Genomic DNA, 22,487 nt, shown 5'->3' on the forward strand with positions numbered 1-22,487 from the left:
TCTTGAAGGCAAGTCCTTCGAGTACGCACTAAAATTTTCATTCAAAGCTTCGAATAACGAAGCCGAATATGAGGCGGCCATTGCCGGCCTAGAATTGTGCATCTCGCTGGAAGCCGAACATGTTTGTCTGAAGACAGACTCTCAGCTAGTTGCATGTTAGATCGGCGGCTGCTACGAGGCCAAAGAGCCCTCAATGATATCATACCTTGCCAAGATCAAATCATTTATTGCAAAGCTGAGAACTTTTGAAGTTCAGCTGATCCCAAGGGGTCAGAATGCTCCGGTCGACGCACTATCCAAACTTGCTAGTTCAACCCTCACTGAGCTGAACCGATCTGTATACGTGGAGGTGCGCCGAGAGAGAAGTATCGACGAAGCATCTGAAGTGTGCTGCGTTGATCAAGAGCCAAGCTAGATGGATCCCATCCTGGCTTTCAAGCTTCGGGGAGAAATTCCCGAAGACAGAATTTTGGCCTCCAAGTTGAAGCGAACTGGTTCAAGGTTCGTTGTCTTCAACGGGGAGCTGCTGAGGAAGTCCTTCTCAGCCCCATTACTGAAATGCGTGGGACCAACAGATGCAGATTATATCCTTCGGGAAATCCATCTCGGCATCTGCGGGAACCACATTGGGGGAAGGACCTTAGCCCACAAAGCATTAAGGGCAGGGTACTATTGGCCCACCATGATCTCAGACGCTAAGGAGCTGGTTAGAAAATGCAAAAAATGCCAAAAATTCGCACCAGTTATCCATCAGCCAGCCCAAGAGCTTCAGCCGGTGTTGAATCCGCTTATGTTTGCTCAATGGGGGTTGGATATCCTGGGCCCATTTCCGGATGCCGCATACCAGAAAAAAATGGCTGATAGTCGGTGTCAACTATTTCAGTAAATGGATTGAGGCCGAAGCAACCTCAAACATTACAGAACAGACTGTCAGAAAATTTATCTGGCAGAATATCATCACTCGTTTCGGCATCACGAAAGTATTTGTATTCGATCATGGGAGGCAGTTCGATAACTTGCCGCAGAAGCGGTATACAGATCAGTTCGGCATCAAACTGGCATATTCAGCGGTATGCCACCCGCAAAGTAACGGACAACCGAAAAAGAGGAACCCTTTGGTCCCTTCGGACAACCGAAAAAGAGGCAACAGGCCACTCACCCTTTGAATTGGTGTATGGCGCCGAAGCCGTTCTCCCCGTGGAGATCGGTACAGAAAGCCTGCGAGTGCGCCACTTCTCGGCTGAGAATGAGGATCTTATGAGGGAATCCCTCAATTCCCTCGATGAAGTGAGAGACTTAGCCCGAGTCAGAATGGCTGCATACAAACAGAGAATCAGCAAATTTTACAACCGAAGAGTCCAAGTGAGGCCTCTCAAAATTGGAGACCTCGTCCTTCAGAGTGCTGCTGCAGTGCAGAAAAACCGAATTCATGGGAAACTCTCAGCGGCCTGGGAGGGACGCTATGAAGTATATGATGAGCATCAACCAGGAACATACCGACTTCGGCAGTTGGACGGGACTGAGTTGAAAAATCACTGGAATGCCGATGTACTTAAAAAATACCATGTGTAAACCCTTCGGGGCAGAACAATTGTTGTAAGTACATTTTAAATTATTAGTGAAAGGCCTCAGAGCCACTATTTTCTACAAACATTTGCAATGTTCTCTCCTGTTTTTCTTTATACTGTCTACTCTTTAAGGGTTTCCTTCGGCCCTGTCTGAAACCTTCACCCTCAGAGCATCAGGTTTCGGATTGCCGATAAACTTGCCTTTTTAAGGAACTCTGGTCCTTCAGCTGGGGTAGAAACCCTAATAGGACTTGTTCTGCAAGGCAATGAGTCCATGGACAAATCCGGGATGTTGCCTTAACTGAGCTCTGCATCCCAGATAGCCATTATTTGAAACACTGCCTTCAGTTGGCCCTGTGTTTGAGATATCCATTTTTAAGATAGACGAAACTCAAGAGAAAAAGCATAAACCAGCAGAATATAGACAAGGAAAATTAGAATAATCTCAGAAATCCGAAGAACAAGTCTTCAGATGTCTGAGAGGGCAAGAAGCACAAGTGCAGACTGCCTCAGCTGACACCTCTAAGCTGAAGCTTTGTACTTAGCAAAAAAAAAAAATGAAAATCATGCAAGTTCAAAGCAAAGCAGTATGAGAGAAATGTCAAATGCATAAAATACAAAATCATGCTCGTATCACGAGCTACAAAGTGTTCAAACAAACTGTACAGGAACAAAAATAAACTGTTTGTACATCAACGCAAGCTGAAGCAAAAAATAAGGCAAAAAGAGATTCAGAAAACGACAAGTCTGAAGTTAAGCACACGTTGATCCGCAAGACTCTGAAGACGACTGCCCGATTTCCTATGCTTCAGCCGGAGGATCAGGCTGGTCAGTAGTGTCAAGCCCCGGAGCAGTCTCGGTTCCAGCAGCAGAGGAGGCAGGTTGGGCCCTTGCCTGAGCATCAGCGGCTCGCTGTTCAGCCTCCAACTCCTGCCGCTCAGCTTCCTCCTCGGCTTGTTCAGCCTGAAGGATTTCATGCTCAGCAGGAGTAGCATACAACATATGTGGATCCTCGAGATCCTGAGCCCAAAGCGCGCACTTAGCCCAATCCAGCGAAGGCTCAGCATGGAGAGCCAACCTCCGAGCCACCTTAAACCCATTTGTGTAACCCATTTCATATTCTTCTTGGGTATAGAGGCGGACTTGGAGCAAGGCCTCAGCATCAACTAGCTTCTTTCGACTCTCCTCCAAATCTTTTTTAGATTTCTCCAATTCTTCTGAGAGTTTAGATGAAGAAGTCTTTTGCTCGTTAAGCTCTAGCTGGACATTGGAAGTCTCGGTCTTGGCCTGGGTCAGCTCATCTCCCTTAACCTTCAGCCGAACTTCCAGTTCTTTCAGCTTCTGGTCCTGGCCCTCAGCAGCAGCTTGGGCAGCAGAAAGGTGAGCATCCCTGGCTTGTTGAGCTTCTTCAGCGGCCATCCTGCTGGACTCAAGACCTTCCAGCCTCTGCTCCATCTCCTGGACTTGACCAGCAGCCTCGGCAGCGATTCGGCGAGAGATAGCCGCCCTGAAACTGGGGATGTCAAAAGCCCCAAACTCATTGATGACACTCTCCCCAGCCATCAGAGTAGGGAAAACCTCAGTTTCCATGGCGTGGCAGAAGGTCCGAAGGGCCTCAGAAGCCTGCTTCTCATATCTCTCGGTCGCCGCCTGTCTCTCTTTAGCAGCTTGCTGCTTCACCTCTGCCAGCTTTGCCTCCTCCTAGGCGATCTTAGCATCCTCCCAAGCCCGCTCCAGCTTGTCTTGGAGGGTGTCAATCAGCTCTATAGTAAGAGTCTGATTGTGCACAACCTATTTGCATGGGCACATCAGTAAAAAAAAAGAAGGAGAAGAGCTGAAAAAAAACCCCCTAAATGGTTGAGTACCTGCATCAGCAAACGCTGGTTGTCTCTGGCAGGGTCAGGAACCCTTCGGATGGACTCTCCCATTCCAGCAGTGGCCTTCAGCGACCACACCCTAGCTCGGTCCACCTCCGACATGCCAGTGAGGTCGCCGAAGTAACCCGCAGCCCCTTTGCGGTTCTGGCCCCAAATTCGTTCCCAAACAGATTCTGGGACAGTGATGCGGGGGGCCGAGAAACCCAGATCTCCAGAGTTCAGCGTCTGGAAGGATGGGAAGGAAGAAGAAGGAACCTCCTGAACCTTCTCGGGCTCAGCATTTTCTCCCCTTTCGGCGGAGCCCAGCTGGTCTCCACTAGGGTCAGCAACAATTACCTTCTATGCTTCCTCCCTCAGATCAGGTTGACGAAGTAGAGCATCAACCTCCCTATCAATATCATCTGAGAAACCTTCAGCGATCGGTTTCTCAGAGTCTTCAGCGGAGCGTTCCTAAACCCCCCCTTTCGGATCAGGAGTTCTTTGGTTCACCTCCATCTCTTGAGTTTCGGGAGGTGGAGGGGGGGTTTGAGGACGCGGAACTTCCGACGGAGGGGGAGCCCTCGGCGAGCATCTACCTTCATCAGGCTCCCTTATATGGATGCCCCCCCGGTATGCCTCATCCCCGTCTGAAACTGACGAGGCCCCAGCACGGCTAACCTCCTCCTCCTCTTTGCCAAGGGTTGCTCGTCCATTTCTTCAGATTCAGACAAAGATGGATCCTCAGGACGAGCAGGTGCCTTCCTTTCTCTCCTTCCGCTCCCTTCCTCAGACTGCAGAAGAGGGGGCATCAAGGTGTGTATAAAAAAAAAGAAAAAAGAAAAAGAAAAAGAAAGAAAAGAAAAACGAACAAGTCAGGATCCAAGGAACTTACCGGAACCCTCGGCGGAGCTTCAGATGCAGAGGTATCCCTCTCGGCAGCACCAGACGTCCCTAAACTTCCTTCCAAGGAGTCGATTTCTCGGGATACGTCCTCGGCTGTCTGATCAGCCTGTGCTTCCTCGGGTAATAAGGGCCTGAGGGGATCTCGCTTCTCCCACCAAGGCTTCTGCTTGGTGTAATCTGCGGCAGCCTCGATCTGAAGGCCTGTTTCGTGCAGATGCAACGGATGGTTCTTCGGAGCTGTGATCGCCGGAGCCCGGTCTAAAATGACTCGTTCAGCGTTCACCCCAAGCCGATTGTAGTCAATACCCGAGGTAGCTTCTCTCAGCTCTGAAAAGGCAAGACGAAGGTTAGACTGAGGGAGTAAGCATTAAAAATAAGCAGAAAATTATATAAGGCAAAGTCCTCGGCCCCAGCGGAAGATACTTACCATCCCTGTACTTTCGGCTGAGGCCGACAACCGCCAACATCTTCTCTTGGAAGACGTAATGGTTATCTGGAAGCCATCTGGCCGGGATGAATCTCATTCGGCCAACTCCCCCAGGGTTATCCTGCTTCCCGAATAAGCTCATTTGCTCGTAGCTGGGGTGACGAGCGGCATCAAGGTCTTCGGGGCCCAGGTCCTGCATGTTTGGATCAGGCCTGGAGAGGTATCGGGGAGCTCCGAAAAAATAAGGGTGCTCCGGATCAGCGGGAACTCTTACCCAGACCCACTGACCTCTCCAATCCTTATTCGAAGAATCGTTTGGCCACATAGTCAAATATTGGGGGCGACTCTCTATTCGCCACCAGCCTGAGGACCCGTGTTGGCCATACACGCTCTGGATGTTTTGCACTAGCTGATGCATCCTTCGGAAGCAATGCAAATTCGGCTCAACAGCAAAAAACCGGCACACCCAGAGATAAGTCATCACCCGCCGAATGCTGACGGGTGTTAATTGGCACAGGGAAATCCTATACTTTATTAAAATATCCCTAAAGAAGGGATCCAGAGGGAACCGAAGCCCATATTGTAATTGCCGAGTATTACACCCCTATGTACCCAGGAGGGGGACGGTGGATCCTGTCAGTTGGCGAGGGCATTCGACACCAGTACCCATCCTCCTCGAAAATGTCGTAGTGCAACTCTATTTGCTCGGCAAACCGGTAGGCTTCGGCATGTCAAACCCACCAAGAGTAAGGGGTATTTCTCACCATGGCACGCTGAGCCTCGGCATCCTGCCATTCAGCATGCCTAGGGAGCAAGTCCCAAAGCACAGGGGGCAAATCCTCGGCCTTCCCAGCCCACTCTCTCTGCTCAGGCTGCTCCGCTTCGCCGGCCCCGGCGTCCTGCTGGGGCGGTGCGGCATTCAGAGGAACGGCCGGAATTCCCCTCTCCGGGTCTTCCCCGACTCGTTCCCCATTCCAAACATCGGCGCGATCACGGGGATCCCTAGCCTGACCCCGTCGACCGGGTTGGCGCCCTCTTCCTGTAGCCATAATCAAAGTTCGAAGAAGAAAAGTAGGAAAAAGAGGAATTCTCTCAAAAAGGCAAGAAAATCAAAAGAAACTCGAAGAAATTTACCTTCATATAGGCCGGAATGCGCCGGTCAAGTCAGTGGGAGTGGCGGATTTGAGCGTCGAACTTGGATTCGGAGATATTGCGCTAAAGATTCAAAGCGAAAATGGGAGTTTCTGCGAGAATTTGAGTGCAAATCGGTGAAGAAATGAGGCAAAAATACAAATTAGGCCTTATAATTCCAGAAAAGGGAATTTCAGGGGTCGAAAAATTTAAATCTCTCTTAAATGCCTCCTTAATTAACCGTTAAGCACTTCCTCTCTTGATTAACCGCCCATTATCCACTCAACTCCCCATTAATTATCCCAATTACAGTTATTTAGTTAATGACTGTTTAAAATTTAAATCTTTTGATTTAATTAAATCATTTACTTCCCTCCATTTTTATTGGATTCAAACCCGACCCGTCATCCTTCCAAATCGGGTCTGGGGGGCAAGTTGTTTGGGTCCAATTGAGCTAATTGGGCCTAGTCATTAAATGATCCAATATTTCAAGGCCCAAGCCTCCAATCAATTCAAGTCAGTCATAAGTCAATTGGTCCAAATTGCTATGGTCAGTCCATGATTATTTAGGGCCCAATTGTTCTCCTCTCTTTATATGCAAAGGTATAAAAGCCTTCAATTACTTCATTTATGACAGATAGACATAAAGCCTCAAGCATTAAATCTCTTGCATAGCTTTCTCTCCAAGAACACTGTCTGACTTCGGCATCGGAGGGGTCTTCCTCGGATCCACCCCCGAGGCCAGTTTACGTGTGTTTGCTGTGCAGGAAACCTTCGGCCCAGCATCAACTGGACCGGACAAGTCTTCGTCCACTTCATCGGACCTTCGGCAGGGTCCTACTGTTTTCATCCGAAACAATTATTAATTTGATTTAGCCATAAATTTGCTTTTCATCAATCTCATGTAGAACACGACTTACTAAGCTCCTAATCTATCCTAATGATCTTCAAAATAAACTAGAACACTATGATTAGCATATACTACAGTAATAAATGGTGGTAATGAAAATTATGGACTCTATAATTGCAAGTAAAGTCTCTTGTCAATATTATGTATTGACCAACTTTATCCCGAAATAGTATGTATTATCTTATCCATTCATCACCATTTTTGACATTTTAGAGGTTATGATGATAGGTTTTGAGTGTTAATAGAGTATGCATAAAGAAAAACACATTTTTAAAGGGGGATAATGACAATAATTAAACATTGTGATAAAAACCTTGTTCTAAACATTTCATAAATTCATTACCAACATACTGCAACAATTTATTTATCATCACCTAGCTAGCTAAGTACTAACCAATTCTAAATTAATGTTATTGGATTCCTAGATTATTTTTACTTGATAGTCATCACCCATACATGTTACTATTGGACATTGGTTCTATGTAACTAGCTAGTTTAGGTTATAGATTATTAAATAATATAAATATCTACTACTGATCAATCTCACACACATAATTATTGATACTGCTCAATTTAACCACTGCCTTTTGATATGTAAGGTCGATAAATGTTGGACATTAACATAAACTTCTCCACCTTAGATATGCAATGACATAATATATAATAGCATTTGGCCCAATACATATAATAATTCAATTACTTGAGCCAAAAGGTTCCAAAATAATTCAAAGCAACTCAAGTTACAAAAACTATTCCTAACTTAATGATCAATTTGGATAGGGGACCATATCCCCAAAGCTTTATTTCAAGTGCATAACTTCAATCCTATCATATCCCATCATTACAACATTCTTGGTTTGATAATCAAATCTACTATTCTCAAAATTATGATAACTTTCGGTGTTAGTACAATTTTAGCGTTTTTCTCGGCTTAAAATTACCTTGAATAAGGTTTAATATTACAAACAGTAAATTGTCGCATTTTAAGCTTGAGTCCTTGACTATTTGTCTTTATTATTGACCATAATAATTTATAATTGTGCATGTGTGAAGTAAAAAAATGCGATTAAAAAAATATTAATTAATTATTATCATTAGAATATTTTCCATTTGTGGCCTTTTTAGTGAACTCATAAATTTGCCATTAATTGGCAAAACATAACCCCGTAGCTTTAGTAATAACTTAAGGACCACAAACATACCTAAACACGGTAACGCAACACAAGCCAATTCAATCTTTAGAAAAATGAAATGTAATTAGGTTTAATTTTCATATTCCTAGTGTAATTGTAGATTAAGGTTGATTTATTGCTGAGAATTAGAACGAGCGAATCCATAAGGACTATAGACTATAGAGTAGAAGTAAACTAATGTTGAATCTAAAATATTGTTAGATTTTATTTTAAAAATAATTTAATGAAATTGGGACACATCCATTATTTAATAACTAATTTTATCAACTGTTGATAAGTATATTAGGTGACTCGTACTTCGTAGCTTTGTCCGCCCGATCGGGCGGACATTGCCCGGTCTGACCGGGCGGAAGAAGAAGAGGTGCCTGGCAAATTCGTTGAAGAAGCTGCTCTCGCGCGCCCGATCGGGCGAGCTTTCGCCCGACCGGGCGAGCCTTCGCCCGACCGGGCGGACATTGCCCGGTCTGACCGGGCGGAAGGGGTTTTTTGGAGTACTTCGGTTGTTGGAAAAGACGTGTTCTCGCGCCCGATCGGGCGGGCCTTCGCCCGACCGGGCGATCTGGGTTTTTTCAGCGATTACGAATTTAATATTTATCATATTGTGATATTGTAACCTAAGTATATCTTAATTAGGAATCACTACTATATAAACTTCCTATTATCATTATTAGGGTAACGGAGAGAGAAACACAAGAGAGAGAATACTTTGAGTGATTAAGTTCTTCATTGTAATCTTTGTAATCTTTGCCAGTTTATAGTGAAATCATTCGATCTCGGTGCCCGTGGACGTAGCTATCACATCGATAGTGAACCACGTAAATTCTTGGTGTTGTTCTTATTGTTTGCATTGAATTTCTTTATTGTTTTCTTGTTTGTTTACGACCTTTGCTTCCGCTGTCGCACAACAATTGGTATCAAGAGCTCAGGTTCAATCCTTGGAGAGTTTCTTGAAGATAACAATGGCAGGAGATTCAACAATAAGAATTGAGAAGTTTACCGGGAAAAATAGTTTCGGGCTATGGCAAATTAAGATGAAGGCTCTGTTAAAACAACAGCAGATATGGCGTCCGTTGGCTCCAAAGAGTACTACTTCGGAGTCAGGAGACGGACCGACTGACTCGCAGTTAGAAGTTATGGAAGAGAAGGCACACTCTACCATATTACTTAGTCTTGATGATCAAATCATCACGGAGGTTGCTGATCAGGAAACGGCGGCTGGATTGTGGCTGAAGCTGGAGTCATTGTATATGACTAAGTCGTTGACCAACAAATTATTACTGAAACAGCGGTTGTTTAGCCTCCGGATGCAGTCAGGTACTTCCTTACGGGAACATCTAGAAAAACTTAACTCTATTTTGCTTGATTTACGTAATTTAGATGTTAAAATTGATGATGAGGATGCTGCGTTGATTTTACTTGTATCTCTACCGTCTAGCTTTGAGAATTTTGTAGAGTCTTTTGTTGTTGGTAAGGATTCTATAACCTTAGAAGAAGTGAAGGCAGCACTTCATACTAGGGAACTCAGAATGAAAGCTACGAGTGATAATGGGGATAATGGTAGTGGGTTGTTTGTTAAGTCCGGAAAGTCTAAAAAGAATAAGGGGTTTAACAAGGGGAACAATGCTGGGTCGGGTGCTGGAAACGGCAAGGATGGATCTAGTAAAACTACTACTAAAACATGTTATTACTGTAAAGAACCGGGTCACTTTAGGAATAATTGTCCGGTGAGGAAAAACAAGTCCCAGGCTGCTGTAGTTGAAGAGAAACCGAATGAGAGCTATAATTCAGAGGAAGATTTAGCATTAGTCAGTTCTGCTAGGTCTGATGATTTATCTGATAACTGGGTTCTAGATTCAGGGTGTTCGTTCCATATGTGTCCACGTCGAGATTGGTTTGATACATATGAACCTCGCAATGGGGGCATGGTTATAGTCGGTAACAATGCTCCATGTAAGGTCACAGGTATTGGTTCCATGAGGTTGAGGACTGTTGATGGGCGGAGGTTAACTTTGACTAATGTACGGCATGTTCCTGCTTTAGGAAAGAATCTGATTTCATTGGGTACCCTGGATGACTTGGGGTACAATGGTGTGTTTTCAGATGGGGAGTTGTGTATTTTCAGAGGTTCGGAGTTGGTACTTAAGGGTATCAAAAGGAACACCCTCTATGTTTTTGAGGGTGTTACACTGCCTAGTTCTGCGGTTTGCGCATCTGTATCTCACCAGGAGATGACTAAGATTTGGCACATGAGGCTTGGTCATATGGGGGAGAAGGGGATGCAGCTATTGTCCAAGAGGGGTCTTCTATCCGGGGTCAAGGTTGCCAACCTTGAATTTTGTGAGCATTGTGTGTTTGGTAAGAAACACAGGTCAAAGTTCAGCAAGGGTGCTCACATTACTGATGCAGTGCTCGATTACATCCATTCAGATTGCTGGGGTCCATCTAGAGTTGAAGGTATGGGAGGTTACCACTATTTTGTGTCATTTGTTGATGACAAGTCCCGATACACATGGCTTAGGTTGCTTAAGTCAAAGGATGAGGCCTTCAAAGTTTTCAAGCAATGGAAAGCTTTGGTGGAAAATCGACAAGGAAGGAAGATCAAGAAGCTACGAACGGACAATGGGCTAGAGTTTTGCAAAGACGAGTTTAATCAGTTCTGTGCAGATGAGGGTATAGGTCGGCATCATACTGTCAGGAAGACACCACAGCAGAACGGTGTAGCAGAACGGGTTAATCAGACACTGCTAGAGAGAGTTCGATGCATGCTCTCTAATGCAGGGCTTGGGAGGAGGTACTGGAGTGAAGCTGTGTTAACAGCTTGTTATGTCATTAATAGGGGTCCTCATTCTGGAATTGATTCCAAGATTCCGTTTGAGATCTGGAGTGGTAAGTTGCCTAATTTTTCGAATTTGAAGATTTTTGGTTGTGTTGCTTATTATCATGTTATTGAGGGTAAGCTGGATCCACGAGCCAAGAAGGGGTGTTTTGTTGGGTACGGGGATGGTGTGAAGGGGTTTAGAATTTTTTCACCTTCGGAGGGTCGGGTCATTCTTAGTAGGGATGTTACTTTCGATGAAAACACCATGTATTCAATTAAAAATGCAGAGATTTCAGATTTGAGAAGGGAAGGAGACAATTTATTACAGACAGATGGGGTACTTGAGGTACATCAGTCTACCATTGCTGATTTACCTCGGGTACAATATATTGATGATGATGCTGATGTTCCAGTGCCGGGTACTCCTGAACCTGAGATTACTCCTACTCATTCTAACTCTGGGGATGAGGTGGAGCAATCTAATCAGGGGTCATCTAGTCAACCTGACACCATTCTTGAGATGCCTAAACGAGTTATCAAGAAGCCTGTTAGATTGATTGAAGAGATGGAGGGAAGAAATTGCTGTGTTGATGCGATGACAGGTTATGCATTGAGTGTAGCTGATGATGTAGAGTCATTTGAACCTGCCACATATAAACAAGCAATTAGTTGTAGTGAGTCTGCGCAATGGCTTGCCGCAATGGGTGAAGAGATGCAGTCTCTTTACAAGAACAGAGTGTGGGAACTGGTAAAGGTACCGGAAGGGAGGAAGCTTGTGGGTTGTAAATGGATTTACAAGAAGAAAGAAGGGTTGTCGGAAACTGAGCAAATACGTTTTAAGGCTAGGCTAGTTGCTAAGGGGTTCAGTCAGGTAGAAGGGGTTGACTTTGTTGAGATATTCTCACCTGTGGTTCGACATACTTCTATCCGTGTGTTATTGTCAATTGTAGCACATTTTGATCTTGAGCTGGAGCAGTTGGATGTTAAAACGGCCTTCCTTCATGGCGATTTGGAGGAGGAGATTCTGATGAAGCAGCCCGAAGGATTCGAAGCTCCTGGAAAGGAACACTATGCCTGCAGATTGCTAAAGTCATTGTATGGACTTAAGCAATCCCCCCGACAGTGGTACAAAAGGTTTGATTCTTTTATGGTTTCACAAGGTTTTGACAGGAATTCATATGATTGCTGTGTGTATCATAGTAAGCTGGATAATGGTTCCATGATTTATCTTTTGTTATATGTTGATGACATGTTGGTTGCCACAAAGAATAAATCTGATATTGCTAGATTAAAGGAGATGCTTAACTCGGAGTTTGACATGAAAGACTTGGGTGCAGCTAGGAAGATTTTGGGTATGGAGATCTACAGGGATCGGGCTAGAGGTAAGCTTTTCTTGACTCAGAAAAGCTACATTGAAAAGATTCTGTCTCGTTTTGGGATGGAAAAATCGAAGCCTATAAGTACGCCAACTACTGTTAGTTGTAAGTTGTCTTTGTCTATGTCACCTCAATCAGAGGAGGAGTTGTCTTATATGTCTAGAGTTCCATATGCAAACGCGGTTGGTTGTTTGATGTATGCTATGGTCTGTACTAGGCCGGATATTGCGCATGCTGTTAGTGTTGTAAGCAGGTTTATGGCTCGACCTGGGAGGGAACACTGGCAAGGGGTGAAAAGGATTTTTCGCTACCTGAGAGGGACAGCTGATATTGGTCTTGTGTACGGGAATGGTAAGGAATGCTTGGTCACTGGGTACAGTGATTCTGATTATGCAGCTGATGTGGATACCAGGAGGTCTGTGACTGGTTATGTGTTCACTTTGGGTGGTTCTGTGGTTAGTTGGAAGTCTACATTGCAGTCATCAGTTACGTTGTCAACTACTGAAGCTGAGTATATGGCTCTAACTTCTGCAGCTAAGGAGTCTATTTGGCTCAAAGGCCTAGTAGGTGAACTGGGTATTGCACAGGATTTTGCTACAGTGTATTGTGATAGTCTAAGTGCGATTTGCTTAGCTAAAGATCAAGTACACCATGATCGGACGAAGCACATTGATGTCAGGTATCATTTCTTACGTACTGACAAGAGGATTAAGGTGAAGAAGATTGGGACTGCTGACAACCCGGCTGATTTCTTCACTAAGCCTGTTCCGTTTAGCAAGTTTAAACATTGCTTAGACTTGCTAAATATTGATTACTACGTGATGTAGTAGGCCCTGAGGGGCGAAGTTGGGGAGCTCCTGGTGTAGGTGTGTTGGCATTAAGGTGGAGCTTGCCCGGGGCTTGTGATGCAGGTGGAGCATTATGAGTTGTTATACTTGGAGACGAGTATGTGATGGGTCTTGGTTGAAGACTTATCGGGATGTATGGCTTATGCATGAGTCCTGCATCGGGTTTGGCTTGAGATGTTTTTTCACTATGTCTTGATGGGGTCGTTTGCTGACTACGAGTTCTCGTCAAGGTGGAGATTGTTGATAAGTATATTAGGTGACTCGTACTTCGTAGCTTTGTCCGCCCGATCGGGCGGACATTGCCCGGTCTGACCGGGCGGAAGAAGAAGAGGTGCCTGGCAAATTCGTTGAAGAAGCTGCTCTCGCGCGCCCGATCGGGCGAGCTTTCGCCCGACCGGGCGAGCCTTCGCCCGACCGGGCGGACATTGCCCGGTCTGACCGGGCGGAAGGGGTTTTTTGGAGTACTTCGGTTGTTGGAAAAGACGTGTTCTCGCGCCCGATCGGGCGGGCCTTCGCCCGACCGGGCGATCTGGGTTTTTTCAGCGATTACGAATTTAATATTTATCATATTGTGATATTGTAACCTAAGTATATCTTAATTAGGAATCACTACTATATAAACTTCCTATTATCATTATTAGGGTAACGGAGAGAGAAACACAAGAGAGAGAATACTTTGAGTGATTAAGTTCTTCATTGTAATCTTTGTAATCTTTGCCAGTTTATAGTGAAATCATTCGATCTCGGTGCCCGTGGACGTAGCTATCACATCGATAGTGAACCACGTAAATTCTTGGTGTTGTTCTTATTGTTTGCATTGAATTTCTTTATTGTTTTCTTGTTTGTTTACGACCTTTGCTTCCGCTGTCGCACAACATCAACAAAGTGGTTTTCCCTGATTTACATCGACAGTGCAAGTATTGAACTAACCAAAGGCAATTACTGTCACTCCGATCCTCAATCCATACTAAAACTAGAATCTAATACTATAATTTACTTTATTATATCGACACGAATCAGAAAATATCAAGATTCAAATTATATTGAGGATATCTTTAAGGATCGAATGAAGGTAATAACTCCATTGATTTTCTTAAAATATTTAGGAAAAATAAGAAAATAATACCATAAATTTCACAAAAATTGGATTATAACCGCACAAAATTTAAACTTTTATTATAAAACCACAAAAAAAAAAAAAAAAGAATTTCACCACCATCTAACAGTTTTTTTTAATGAAATCCTTTAAAGGGGTCCACGATGAACATGTGACAATAAGACATTGGTTTAAGGAAAAATATAAATTTTAAATAAAAAACAAAAGAAAAGAAAAACCCCTAAACCCTAACCCAGCCACCAGTAGGGATGTCAATGGGGCGGGGCGGATGTTGGTCTTCCCAACCCCATCCCCACCTAATATTTTCATCCCCATCCCCATCCCCGCGGCGGGTCCAATTTTCATCCCCATCCCCGCCCCACCGGGTACAACTCCAAAACCATCCCCGCCCCACCCCCCACTTGAATATCCATCCCCACCTAATCCCCACCAAAGACCCATCTAATCCCCACTCAAGATCCACCTAATATCCGTATCTCAAATACACAATCTTACATAATTAATACAAATTATAAAATAAAACATTCTATACACATTTTTGTGTTATAATATAAGTGTCGTACAAAGTATTATAATTAATATTGTATTTCATGTAATTATTTTATAAATACAATAAAATTATGTAATTTTGCTTTAAAAGATATATAAATGTGGGTATGAGGCAGGTACGAAGTGGGGCGGGGATGGGGCGAGTACAACTTAAAATCCACCCCCGCCCCATCACCCATGGCGGGTATGGTTTTTATCCCCATCCCCGCCCCACCACCCGCCAAACCGAACCCATCCCCGCCCCATTGGGGCGGGGATGGCGCGGGTCTCCTACTTGACCCGCCCCACTGACATCCCTAGCCACCAGCCCACCATCGATGGTCGTGACTCCTCTGTCGGAGACTCCCATTGCTGCCGAAACCACTTCCCTCATCAGCGCAACAACCCGCCATCACCCCCAACCACCACAACCCCTGATTCACCGTCAAAACCACTTCCCTACATCGATGAAAAGGAAAGGTCGCCACCACCACCTCCTTCCCCATATTTGTCGAAACCACACTGGCCACCAACAATCCTTTTCGATGGTTTAAGGTTCGTGGTTTCACGACGCCATCAAGGGGTGAGATATGGATCTGGGCAAGGCTACGGGTGGAATTGGGCATGGTTTTCTCCAACAGTGGGTGGTTTTCTTTGGCAGTTGTTGGGGTGATGGGGCTATTGCTAAGTGATGGGGCGATGGTGGTGGCTCGCTGGTTTTAGGGGTGATGGTGGGGCTTGCCGGTTTCGACGGTGAAGGTGTGGCAGAAAGTGCCGGCGGGGGCTGCCGACAGTGGTAGTGGTGGTGGTGGGGCTGGGACAGGGTTTAAGTTTTATTTTTTATTATTTTTTTTATAACAAATAACTGAGTGACACTCGTCTAAAGTAAGCCCCAGTAACGGATTGGTGAAATCTAATAATTGGATTTTTTTTTTTTGTGCTATAAAAAAATTTGAGAATTTGTGGTGTTATAATCCATTATTGCAAAATTTGTGGTGTTATTTTCTAATTTTCCTAATGTATATTTGAATATTTCATTAAAAATATTGAAAGTTGACTTTATGTGGTTGTTGACAAAGCTTTGGGGATTGACACCACAAAGAGGGAGTGATTAAATAAAAAAGAGAGATAAATAAAGTATGATTGGAAGATGAACAATGCTCGTGGGCACTAAGCTTCCGTTCCTCTTTAACATCCTTTACATTTTTTTTATAAAGCATTTTTGTAGGAATTACTATATTAATTATTTATTATACCTCTACTTATTTAATTTATTCAAAACTTAAGTAAAGGCCAAGAAAGACTATTTGTATAATCTATATATCCCCAATTCCATCCTTTCTAGACAGTGCAAAAGTTGTTTTTCTTGTTAAAACCCCACATATATTAAAATCACATGCCATCTTAGCTCATTCGACAAGTTTAGTTATCTTTCGAGATGCAAATATCCTATCAATCACTTAAGTTAGCATGTATGGACTAAACACTAAATAGTTATAAATAAAAAATACTAATGCTCGCTATTTACTCGTTGCATATTGCTTTAAGTTTTGTGTATTAATTTAAACCTTTATAAATATTACTTTTGCCTTGTTTTAAAACATCTCCTCCAAATCAAGAGAACCTCAAAAAGCGCTTTTATTGTCGTCGGTTTCGCTTGTGCCCGCTTCGAAATATCGGTCGTCACAAGCTCCGACTCCGCACTCGTTGTTGACATGTGCTTCCTTGAGATATCTTTGACTCGTGTTGATGTGTGCTCACGAACCCTTTTCGCTCTAGGTTTGCGTCCCTGTCGCCAAAAGACAATATTGCACCGCACGATCCAGTGTCAGATCAAACACTCGAACTGTGACGGTTTTACCTAAATCTAATTGAATAATTCTATCATGGTGCATAAAAGTGAAAACTAAATCGAAACTAAATAGAAAACGGATACACATGTGTGTATGTATAGAAAACGGATACACGGATACATGATTAAACTTCTTTTAAACGGTTTTTCGATCACCATATATATACCCTTGAGTTTTTTTTGTTTATTCACCATATACCCCTGAAAATTTTCAAATTTACCATATACCCCTAAGTCGTTATGAAAACTCACCATATAACCTTAATGACAACAAGATGAGTAAATTTGGTTAATTATTCACCGAAAACATCTTAGATCTCTCTCCCCATTCTCGAAACCACTCTTCTCCTCTTCCAACCCTCGAAAACATTCCAAATATCCATAATTATATCCATATGATTGATTTTGAGAATGAGAAATAGAAACTCATGGTGGTTTTGGGGCGGAGAAAAAGAATGTGAGCGGTTTCGGGAGTGGGGGAATGTATTTAGGGTGGTTTCGGTCATATTAATTGACGAACAAAGTTAACAATCAGTAGTCATCAATGATATACAATCTGATGTATTTTTGTGAAAACTCAGGAATATAGTATAACGAATTTAAAAAAGTTTAGGGGTATACGGTGAAAAAAACGCTATTCTAAAGTTAAAAAGTTAGGTTATTTAAGGTACATATCCAAAGTCAATAAATCACTCTTTCGTAGCTGTCAAACCGTTCCCTCCACCCCTCCTTTTAAAAACACCACCTTGGCACCTTCAAAACACACATACTCAAGTTCAACATAGCATGACATACTAAATAGAATTAATATTATAGGAAAAAGCAACAAAATTATACTCACTCTACTTATAAAACATCAACTTCAACAAGAATTTTGAGAGAAAAAAAAAAAAAAAAATCTAGTTTTGCCAAAATGATCAAAGGAAGAGAAAACAAACTATTAGGAGGAGCAACACAATCAGCAGATTTCTTAGTATGTTTTCCTTCAAGAACCCATCTTACACTCATGCCTAAACCCATTTGCAGCCCTGCTAGAGGTTCCGAACCCTCGAAACGACACCACCACAACCACCACCTCAAGAGGATCAACACTCGAACCTCAAGTGCCGCCTCCGGAGGGCCAAACAGCCCTCTTGTATGGGCTAAAAACAACCAATTGAGGCCGGAGATAGCCGAGCCGACTTCCCCGAAAGTCACCTGTGCAGGGCAGATTAAAGTAAGGCCTAGTTCTTCAAGTGGTTGTAAAAATTGGCAATCTGTAATGGAGGAAATTGAGAGGATTCATAATCGTGGGAAAACCAAGAAGAAATCAAAATGGGTTGAAGGGTTTGGGTTTAAGAAAGATGTTATGAGTTTTCTTACTTGTTTAAGGAATATAAGGTTTGATTTCCGGTGTTTTGGAGCATTTCCTCAATCTGATGTTATTAGTTCAGATGATGAGGAAGAAGATCAAGCATTCAAAGACGAAGAATTCGATATTGGTGAAGATGATAAGGAAAACAACATTGTTACTAATAATAGTAATAAGGCAGTGTTTTCTAAATGGTTTATGGTATTACAAGAGGAAAATGAGGGTAAAGATGTTACTAAAAATAGTAAGAAATCAGTGCTACAAGAGAAGAATATAGAGAGTGATGATGAATGTGTTCCGGCCGTGCCACCGCCAAATGCTTTGTTACTTATGAGGTGTAGGTCTGCTCCTGCTAAGAGTTGGCTAGAGGAGAAAGAAATTGAAGCTAAAGAAGAGGAAGAAAAAACAGAGGAAGAGGAAAATTTGAATAAGAAAAAGAAAAGAGAAAGTTTGGCAATTTTGATGAAATATGATGCAGAATTTTATAATTTGTCAACTGAAATTTCTCAGGAAACTTGGGTTGTTGGTGGATTCAAAGATCCTTTTTCCAGGAGTAGAAGTTGGAGAAGGTGATCTTCAGTCCTCTGTTTTTTTTTTTTTTTTTTTTTTTTTTTTTTTTTTTTGAGTAAAATAATTTTTACTACTAATAAAAATAAGAAAATTTGTGAGATTTTATTTAATTTTTACTTGAGGGTTGCAAAATCTCAATTACCAAAGTTTTGGATTTTTTTTTTTTTTTTTTTTTTTTTTTTTGTGGTTTCATAGTGAGTTTCTTCTTCTTCTTCCTTTTTTTTTTTCTTTTCCTTTTTTTTTTGTGGGATTTGTATTGTATTATAAGATCTTGTACAGTTGCTGATTTCTTTGTAAGTTGGACAATATCTCAAAGTACCAATTGGAATAGAGCAATATATGATGGTATATCCACTATAATTATGCATTTTTGCTTATATTTCCTATCTTGTGTCCCTTATAAGAAAAATTTGCAAATTGCAGCCATTTAAAGTTCTTATTTTGCAAATTGCAGCCATTTAAATTTTTTTTTTGCAAATTGCAGCCCAAAAGTTCGTACAAATTGTAAATTGCAGTCCGATTTAATTTTTTTATCGGTTTACATGTTGAAAAATCTTCGGTTAAGGTTTTAGGGGTCATTTTAGTTCTTAGGGGCCCCAATTGAGCTCGGAATTAGCAAAAAAATAACGTAAGTGTCTCATATTTACAGTTTCCCACAAATCGATACATTTTTGTTATGCAATACGAGATACTTACGTTATTTTTTTGCTAATTCTAAGCTCAATTCGGGTCCCTAAGAGAAAAAATGAACCCTAAAACCTTAAGCGAAGATTTTTCAACTTGTAAACCGAAGAAAAAATTGAATCGGGCTGTAATTTACAATTTATACGAACTTTTGGGCTGCAATTTGCAAAAAATATTTTAAATGGCTGCAATTTGCAAAATACGAACTTTAAATGGCTGCAATTTGCAAATTTTCCCTATTAGTTATAGTAAATTATAAGATCAAAATAATTTTTCTGTAACGTATTTTATTTTGTTAGTTAACATTTGAAGATTCTCACTCAAAATACTTAAAATTATACGAGTAGATATAACTACCCCTTGAAAACTCAGTAGCATTTAGTATTACTTTCGTAACAATTTATTATCAATCATTCAAAACAATGAATCAGGCCGATTGCTCCCACTAAAGCCGATTTTGTACAAACTTTCCGTTGTGATGATAACATACCGGTTTCTAAAACCAAAACTTCATGTTTACGATAGCAAAATAAAGTGGTATATGAACAAACATAGACCATCCATTTCACATTTTGATTCACATGTTTTTTGCAAAATGGTATAAAATCATTTATTCATCTTCATGCCACTTATGATGGCAAAGTCTGGCAAGCTCTCATTGTTTTACAAGTACTGAGTAGTAAATACATCAAAGGTTTCATATGATCAAATGTTAACTTTTTAAAGAAAGAAAAATAAAAGACAGGCTAATAGATGAGGCCCTAACTTCTACTTTTGTCATATGCAAAGTAAGTGCGATTGTTGCTTCATGTTCACACTTTTCATCAATTGAAACTTTTTTTTTTTTTTTTTTTTTTTAATATATATATTTTTAAAAAATTTCCAGCTCAATGAAGCATTAATATAGAATAATAAGGGGGTCAAAGTAGGGTAATTTGGTGGCTTAATTATTGATAATGATTAAGGCAACATCCTATCTTACTATATATCTCCTGCTTTTAAGGCTTTGTTCATGTTTTTGATTTAATCTTTTTGCACTGCCAACGATTGATTGTTTTAATTTGTGTTGCACTGTATACACTTGGTTTGTTACGTTGTTCACATCAAAGTTGTAGGATATGATATATCCCACATCGAAGATAGGCTTTTTCCACTAAGTAGGGTCAAATTGTGGTACTTTCAATATTATTACTTCTAATCTATTACGAGTAACTAGAATGGCGCCACTTAAACAAGTTTTACGAGTCATATGAAGCTAAAAGTGAATCGAGAGTTGAATGAGATTTAACAGATCATGTACTAGTGTGTAATTCTATCAATAACACGTTAGGGTGTATTCGACAATACTTAACAAAAAAATAGAAGTGTTGGTAATGTAGTGGTTGGGGTAACTTTTAGTGGTTAAAATAGCTATTATAAAAAGTTAAAAAATATTAGCTTTTGAAGTTAGAGGTAGTTGTTGAAAATTTAATGTATAGTTTTAAAGAAAAAATATTGATTTTTATATGTAACAGCTAACAGTTACAGTTACATATACAGTTATATAATAATTGAAGGGCTAAGTTTTTAGATACGTAAATTTCAAATTAAGAGGTCACACGTTGTAACCTTTCAATGATTTGAATGTTTTTTTTGGTGTTTAGAGAGCCACAAGGGCGGGGTGAGAATCGATCTCGGGACCTCCTAGAATCGAGAGGGAAGCTCTAACCACTTGATCTATCCCTCACTCTCTCTCAATGATTTGGATGTAACCTCAGAATAACAACTAGAGAATGTTGAGTTTAACCATAAATAATCATCCATATAATATGGTGGAGGTTATCAAATCAACAATTAGTACATGCATTACATAAATCAAATTTCCCCATAGCCTGCTTGCAGCTAGCCATGAGCTACATGCGCCCACTCCTTGAACTACTCTTTGAGAACGTACAAATTAAAAAGTGGACTGGTTAGTCCACGGCAACAATTATATCATTGTATTAGCTTTTAATCTAGTTTGTTTATAGATACCTAGTTTGTTTGAAAGATTAATACGGAGTATTATAAATTGTAGATTTTTTTTTTTCTACCGGCCGGGGTTTTTTTGCCCCTCCTTCGCACCAAAAAATGAAATAAATAAATTGTAGATATTTTTTTTCAACCTTTTTTTTTTAAAGATTAATATTATAGACAAAATAAAAGAGCTATAAAATACGGAATAAGTTCAATCGCTAATCTCAAAATAGAATATGTTTATAAAAAATGTTTATATTAAATGATAATATTGTAAATAAATCAACAACTTTTCACTAAAAATGGTGACTCAAAATAATCATACCAATATACCATGATGACTAGAAAATGGACCCCACAATAGTTGATTTGTTTATAAATATGCAATGATGACTAGGCCAAATTGTTGATTTATTTACAGTTTTGTTATTTGATAAACAAAATTCGTTTATCCTTTGTTTATCAAGGAGATAAAATAGGCTTTTTCATATTTGCCTTCGAACCTTCTATAAATATGATGATTAAGGCTTAACAGCATAAATTATTGAGTCACTTTTACTTGATTTTGGGTACCTTTTAGGCTTTAACCCCATCTATAAGAAATAGATCGTTAATTATCATACAAGTGCTAAAAATTGAATAGTAAACAACCTCAATAAATAAATAAATAAATAAAAGTGAATAGATTTTAAATAACTAGAATAACGCCCTGCTCTCATCAAATTATTTTCAGTTTAATTTAATTCAATTCAATTCAGTTCAGTTCAGTTCAGTTCAGCTCTATTAAGTTCAGTTCAGTTCATTTTAACTCAATTCAGTCAATGAGAACATTATGCATTTGGCCATGGTCTTTAAAAATGTTTGTAAAATTTATATTCATCAGCTAAGCCCATTGTGAAGTTGGGCCAGACTACTTAGCAGCTAGGACGAGTGTTATCGGAGTGTTTTGCCTTATATATTTATTGGGCCTGAATGCAGTTCGGCTTTATCATTCAATTATGTTCAATTTGATGTTATTTTTTGTTATTGGAGTGTTATTGGAGTGTTTTCCCTTGTACAATTATTAACTTTGCATCAAACTATATTTTAAAGATTCAGTCACAACATGCCATTTTTTCATCTAACCACCTAGTACAATAATACTTATTTTTAGTAGATATCAACTATCTTATTGAAAGATGGTACTCAGATTAATGATTAAATTTACCTTACATTATTTGCTCTTTACATTATACAACTTCACACCAAAAAAACATGTAGTATTACATATACTTGTGTTAAATAATGATATTAAAAGAATATGCATTCATAAAGTTTTAAATAAACATGTGTAAACAACCTATTTGATCCAATTTATATT

The 22,487-nt window shown here is 40.7% G+C and overlaps 2 protein-coding genes across 2 annotated transcripts; one reads left to right on the top strand and one right to left on the bottom strand.

The window, feature by feature from the left end:
- Positions 1 to 2,369: 2,369 nt before the first annotated feature.
- Positions 2,370 to 3,158, bottom strand: LOC110706506. Its single transcript, XM_021884424.1, has one exon. It carries the CDS (start codon positions 3,156 to 3,158, stop codon positions 2,370 to 2,372), a length of 789 nt encoding a protein of 262 aa, XP_021740116.1.
- A 13,854-nt stretch (positions 3,159 to 17,012) lies between these two features.
- Positions 17,013 to 18,499, top strand: LOC110706557. The gene has a single exon (XM_021884485.1). It carries the CDS (start codon positions 17,441 to 17,443, stop codon positions 18,449 to 18,451), a length of 1,011 nt encoding a protein of 336 aa, XP_021740177.1. The 5' UTR covers positions 17,013 to 17,440; the 3' UTR covers positions 18,452 to 18,499.
- Positions 18,500 to 22,487: the final 3,988 nt, after the last annotated feature.

This window comes from Chenopodium quinoa, unplaced genomic scaffold (assembly GCF_001683475.1).
Source record: "Chenopodium quinoa cultivar QQ74 unplaced genomic scaffold, ASM168347v1, whole genome shotgun sequence".
Taxonomy (NCBI): Eukaryota; Viridiplantae; Streptophyta; class Magnoliopsida; order Caryophyllales; family Amaranthaceae; genus Chenopodium; species Chenopodium quinoa.

What these genes read in the sequence shown, in the direction of transcription:
- LOC110706506 (XM_021884424.1), bottom strand. Translation starts at nt 3,158, where the DNA reads ATGGAAACTGAGGTTTTCCCTACTCTGATGGCTGGGGAGAGTGTCATC.
- LOC110706557 (XM_021884485.1), top strand. Translation starts at nt 17,441, where the DNA reads ATGATCAAAGGAAGAGAAAACAAACTATTAGGAGGAGCAACACAATCA.